Source organism: Arachis hypogaea, chromosome 16 (assembly GCF_003086295.3).
Source record: "Arachis hypogaea cultivar Tifrunner chromosome 16, arahy.Tifrunner.gnm2.J5K5, whole genome shotgun sequence".
Lineage (NCBI taxonomy): Eukaryota > Viridiplantae > Streptophyta > Magnoliopsida > Fabales > Fabaceae > Arachis > Arachis hypogaea.
In genome coordinates this window covers 34,345,645-34,351,711 of record NC_092051.1, presented here as the reverse complement: position 1 = coordinate 34,351,711, position 6,067 = coordinate 34,345,645, and the positions used below count along the sequence as shown (strand labels likewise).

The window sequence follows — 6,067 nt, the reverse complement described above, 5'->3', positions numbered from 1 at the left end:
TTGAGTAGTATCATAGCATGAGCTGTGGGGCCAATCCAACGTCACAAAGGCGCATGGGGCACAACACAAGTCAATAAGAAAATAGGGATTTAATGTCGCATTCGGGGTAGTTGGGTAGGGGCTGGATTCCAAATTCCAAGCATATACTTTAGTCAAATGAAAGGAAACAAAACAACAAACAAATTCAAATAAAAATAGTAGTAGCATTGACTAGTGACTACTGACTGTACTAGTGTGCGCTTAGGATGCTTCTTTCAATTATTTCACAACTTAGAAATACCCATAAACTTATGAGTTGAAGAAGAGGACAAGAGGGACGGGACTAAATTCATTAATCCACTACTGATTAGAAGAAAATCCCAAAGCTACACAGTTAATAGTAAAAGATTAGATATGTGTTAATTTTATGGATAAATCACAAAAAATACACCTAAATTATTTTGGTATTAATAAAAATGCTTTTGTATTTTATTATTAACAAAAATATTTTAAAAATTATTTAAAAATATAATAAAAATATCTAAAATTTTTTTATAAGCGATAAGAAGCTTTTATATTTGACAAACTACTTATGCATTTAATTCAAAATTTTATAGAAATATTTAGATAACTATTTAAAAAATACACACAAAATAGATAAAAAATTTATTTCTAATTTTTTTTAATAAAAGTATTATTGGTTATTGATAAAAACCAATATACCTGGAAAAAAAATCAAATTATAAAGATAAAAATATCTCATTTTTTTAATCATATTTGCAAAAATTACATCAAAATTTAATTGTTACATATTTTTTAAAAATACATATTTAATGTTAGACATTTTTGTCGTATTTTTAAATAATTTTAGAACATTTTTATCAATAACAAATTTGGGAATATTTTTGTTAACACCAAAATAATTCGGATACATTTTTGGTGGTTTACCCTAATTTTATACTCGAAACGTCAAATGTTTTAAATTAATTTTTAAAATATTTAAATATGAGTCAAATTAATTCTTTTTTATCAATTTGTTTTGCTAATTTTCTGGTGTCATTATTGAAGAGACTTCCACGATAAACTTTGCGTTTTTATGTTTAGGTTTTAATATCTAGAAGTAGCACACACCCCATTTATAGAAGAAGAACAATGATAAAAAATTTATGATCAAATTATTGTTGTACATAAAATGTCAAAATACACATCAAGTAATTTATCAAGCATTATATTTCATGGGTAAATTAAGATTCATAAGATGTACTATTATTTCAGAATCAAAATATTGATTTATATTTTACAAAATTTTGAAGAGTTATAATTCATGATTTAATCTTTACAGGATATCAAAAAAATAAAGGGACACGATTGAATAAGACTTAGAGACAATTTAGGTTAAAAATAAAGAGTGTACAAAAATGATAACACATGAAAGATAAAAGAAATGTAACACGATGATTGTGAGATTGTGTAAAATTCAACCATTTTTCAATCATCAGTCTTCTTATTTATAGATAAGTCCGTCCAATGCATGTTTGAAACATGTCAATGGTTATTTGGTTCTGTGAATGATTTCTCTAATTGTTTTATTTCATTTAAATTTTGAATATGTTTGATACTAAACCCACTTAATTGACTCTTTCGACCTTTTTAGAGCATATAAGAGAACCACAAAAATTTTTAAGTAATTTTTGACACAATTTTTATTTCACAGGGATGCTAAAACTTCAATTTGCTTATTAGAGTCATTTCTTGGACTGAATTACAAAATATTTGATTGTCAAAAAATAATTTGGTATATTTTGTGAAAATACTATTAAATGATGATATACAGTATAAATTATTTTATGATATATTATCATTTAATTGATGAAATAATTAATTTAATTCTCTATTATATTTTTTAAAAATTAATTTAAAATATCTAATTTTTTTAGAATTAAATTTAGTGATGATGACTAAAGAAAGTATATCTTGAATTCTTGACCATTAATCATTTAGCTAATATGGTCAAAGAAAGTGTTTAAAAGGTCATATGTACAAGTATGTCATCTCAAGGAGTTAAATGGGAGGAGATTATTTTTTTATTTAAAGAAATAAAGTATGATTTTTTACTATATAAACAAAATAAAAAATATAAAAAATATTAAAAGAATAAAAAATTATAATTTACATCCTCAATTGAAAAAAAAATTAAAGAATTCATTTTTTGGATACTAGAGGTAATAAGGCGATAAAGGTTGAAAAGTAAAAGTAGTCCAATTGAAAATTCAAACTTTCAAAGACGTCCAATAGTGGGGGGCAAGTGGGCAACTGGCCAAGTATGATGTGAATGCCAAATGCCAATACGGCTTCCTTTCCTTTTCAAGATTCCTGTATTTATAGTTTAGTAATTAATTTTTTTAGTGTATTTATGCCGTGATAATTATAATAATTATGATATTTTAAAAATATTATAAGAATTAAAAGAATTTTTTTATTAAAATATAAAAATTAATTTTAATAATAGTTTATAATTCTTATAATTACCATAAATACAGATATAGTAGCATTCACCTTTTAACAGATAGACAATGCACAAAAATGTGAGTGTCTTTTATGATCTCAAAATAAAAACAAATTATGAAATTATCGATGCTTATTGCAAAGAAGGTAAATCTCTTTTGTTCATCCAGATTCCTTTTCGGAGAAAGCATTAGAGAAGGGACATCCTATATATCTTCATCTAAGGCTTTCACCTGTGACGTTGATAAATACAAAGTTTTAACAAGTTAAATTTAGACATGTTAATAATAAAAAATAAACTAAATTTTATTTGAGATATATTTATTTATTTGTTTATAAAGTTCATTTTTTTTTTAACTTTACCAGGTACGGCCAATTCTGAAAGAGTAGGTAAGATATCACAATAATAAGTTAAGGAGAGCAAAATTTTACACGAATCAGTCAAAACAGAAACTGTTTCATGAATTCATCAATGCACGTTTATATGTAGTTCGAACCAGTTAAATTCGAACTCCATTTTTACATGATTCGAATCAGCTGAGTTCGAATTATACACAAACACACCCACACACTAATTCGAATATACCTGATTCGAATTACACATAGTAATTCGAATCAGGGTGATTCGAACTACACCCACGCACGCGTTTTCAAGTAATTCGAATTTGACTGATTCGAATTATTCATGGTATAATTCGAATTATGCTGTTAAAAATTAATAATTTAAAAATTAAAAAATATATATTTTATTTCATACATTAAAAAAAAGCTAACAAAATATTTAATTACGAGACTTCTTTAAAATATTAATGAGCTATCAATTCGAATTTCATACAATACTTTTCTGTCCATTTTTAATAGCTCATGAATATTTTTTAATAAATTTTTTTAATAAATTTATTTAAATTATACAACAAAAAATATTTTTCCTATGCAAAACAATTTTAAAAAAATGGCTTAAAAAATGTTAGGAGTACTATAAAAATTTGTAATGTTCTAATAACTTAGGTAAATACATGCATGTACTCAAATTTTAAATAAAATACTCTACATAGTCAATAATAATTTAGAAATGAAAGAAAATATTTTATTCCATACAAAATAATTAAAAAATATATTTTATTCTAATACAAAATAATTTTAAAAAAATGGCTTAAAAGATGTTATGAGTACTATAAAAGTTTGTAATATTCTAGTGATTTAGGTAAATATATGATAAAAATAATTTTTCTTTAATTTCTAAATTATTATTGACTATGTAGAGTATTTCTTTAATGTCTTAAGTCGTTAGGATATTACAAATTTTTATAGTACTCCTAATATCTTTTAAACTTTTTTTTTAAAATTATTTTGCATAGAATAAAATATTTTTTTGTGGTATAATTTAAATAAATTTATTAAAAAAATATTCATGAGCTATCAAGAATGGGCAAAAGAGTATTGTATAGAATTCAAATTGCTCACCATATAATTTGAATCAGAGTGATTCGATATCAAGAATGGGCAGAAGAGTATTGTATAGAATTCAAATTGCTCACCATATAATTTGAATCAGAACTTCCCCATGCGTAATTCGAATCATGTAATATCTCACCATATAATTTAAATAATTTTATTAAAAAATGATTTATAGCCATCAAATAGTAGATAAAAATGAGGAATGCTACGCCCAGCAACTTTTATGATTTATAGCCATCAAATAGCCATCAATAATGATTTTAATAGTATGAGATTGGTGTGATATTTTATCCAATAGCTCTATGAGTATTTAGTGTGCGTGAATTTATAATGTTATAATACCTAAAATTAAGTGATGTTTAACTCATCTTAAAAAAAAGACAACCAGTTATGAATTTAGTAATCTTTTCTCTACAAAAAAGTTACAAATAATCTTTTTTAAAATAATTCTAAATAAAATTTCACTTCTACTCATGAGAAATTTTGAAATTTCTCTATTTTATCTTTTGTTTTTAACCTGAATTATTGACCCAGTTTGAAAAATTATAAAGAAAAATCCAGTCAACGATATTCAACTAAAATTCCATTTTCCCTTCTCAATTTAGTGCAGAAAAGAAGGTAAAAGCTACATAACTATTTTAATAGCAAGATAAGATTAAGAAAAGAGCAATGAATTGAAGTCACGCCACATAACCAATCAATAAGCAAAAGTCAATACATAAAATAAATAAATAAATAAAAAAGAACTCATGATTGTTCCACTATGCCTCTATTTTGGCATTCTATAGCTGCCTCAATCTCAAAAGCCTATTTTATATATAAATTAGTTTTCATTAATTACCATCTAATTCTAATATTATTAACCCTCTCATTACAGCACAAACTCTCACACATTACAACTAATAATGTAGGGAACACACAGTCATTACTAATCATCACACATGATAACACATTCCATTCCCACTATTATAAACCCACATACACTTTTCTTGCAATCCAAGCTTTTTCCTTCTATCTCTCATTTTTAATATAAACAACAAAGAAAGAAGTGACAAAGAAGAAGAAGAAGAAGAAGAATGGCATCGGTTTGCATAGCGAACTGCATCAACGACGCGCGTGTTCCGATGAGAGCAACCTATGTCAACCTCTACAAGTGGCCGGAATCGGATGCAGAGTTTGTGAGATCAGTGAGCAGCAATGGAAGAAAGGGTGCTGCTGCTTCTTCTTCTTCTTCTTCTTCTTCTTCTTCTTCTTCTTCTTCCTCGCAAGTGCGACACGGACACCCGAGGGTGGTGGACAGCATCTCATGCAGGCAGATATACCTGAGGAGCTACAAGTTTTCGAGGGAAGAAGACAATCAAGAAGAGAGTTCGCAGAAATGCTTTGGAAAGAAGGCGAACGCGACGAAGAAGAAGAAGAAACAGAAGAAGGAGTTGTATAAAGATGAGTGTGATGAAAAGAGGAAGAAGTGTTTGGTTTGGAAGAAGGCTAAGGACATTTCTTGCTCTGCTCTGTTTAAGATTTTTCAAAGGTGCTTGTCTTGCTCTGCTAGTGTAGATGTTATGGATGCAAAATCTTGAATTTCTTTTCTCATTTTTTATTAATTCGCTTTGGTCCTCTTCAACTGGGTTTTGCGTTCTAATTATTATTATTATTATTATTATTATTAAATTTTTGGGTTATAAATATCTATGTATGTATTTATGATCTAGAGATAAGGAGTTCTATGTTATTAATCAAATTTCGGTTTCAAGTGTGGATGTAAGGGATGCAATGTACGGAACTATAATAATCATGGTAAAATGAGGATCTCTTTGTATATTAAAGATTTAAAGTATGCTTCCCATTTGGAGTGAAGTAATATTATTTGGGTAAATATATATTGGACTTGTTTTCTTCTTATTAATTACCTGTTACATTATGTAAAAAACTTCTTAATCCTAATTAAGTTCCTTTGCTTTTCTTCTAAGAGGTGCTTTAATTTGGCTTTAATAAATATTTAATATTAATGGGGCTGGATACACAAAATCTGCACCAAGTGTACCTCTTCTACGTAGAAGACAAATGTTAGTATATCTTATCTTATAAATGAATATATATTAAAAAATGGCGATGAATTCAATCC

The 6,067-nt window shown here is 26.5% G+C and overlaps 1 protein-coding gene across 1 annotated transcript; it reads left to right on the top strand.

Moving 5' to 3' along the window:
- The first annotated feature begins 4,797 nt into the window (after positions 1–4,797).
- On the top strand, positions 4,798–5,822 carry LOC112758982 (uncharacterized). Its single transcript, XM_025807781.3, has one exon. The coding sequence runs from the start codon at positions 5,019–5,021 to the stop codon at positions 5,520–5,522; it is 504 nt and encodes a 167-aa protein (XP_025663566.1). The 5' UTR covers positions 4,798–5,018; the 3' UTR covers positions 5,523–5,822.
- Positions 5,823–6,067: the final 245 nt, after the last annotated feature.

Excerpts from the sequence above, each read along its gene's own strand:
- LOC112758982 (XM_025807781.3), top strand. The coding sequence starts at position 5,019 with ATGGCATCGGTTTGCATAGCGAACTGCATCAACGACGCGCGTGTTCCG.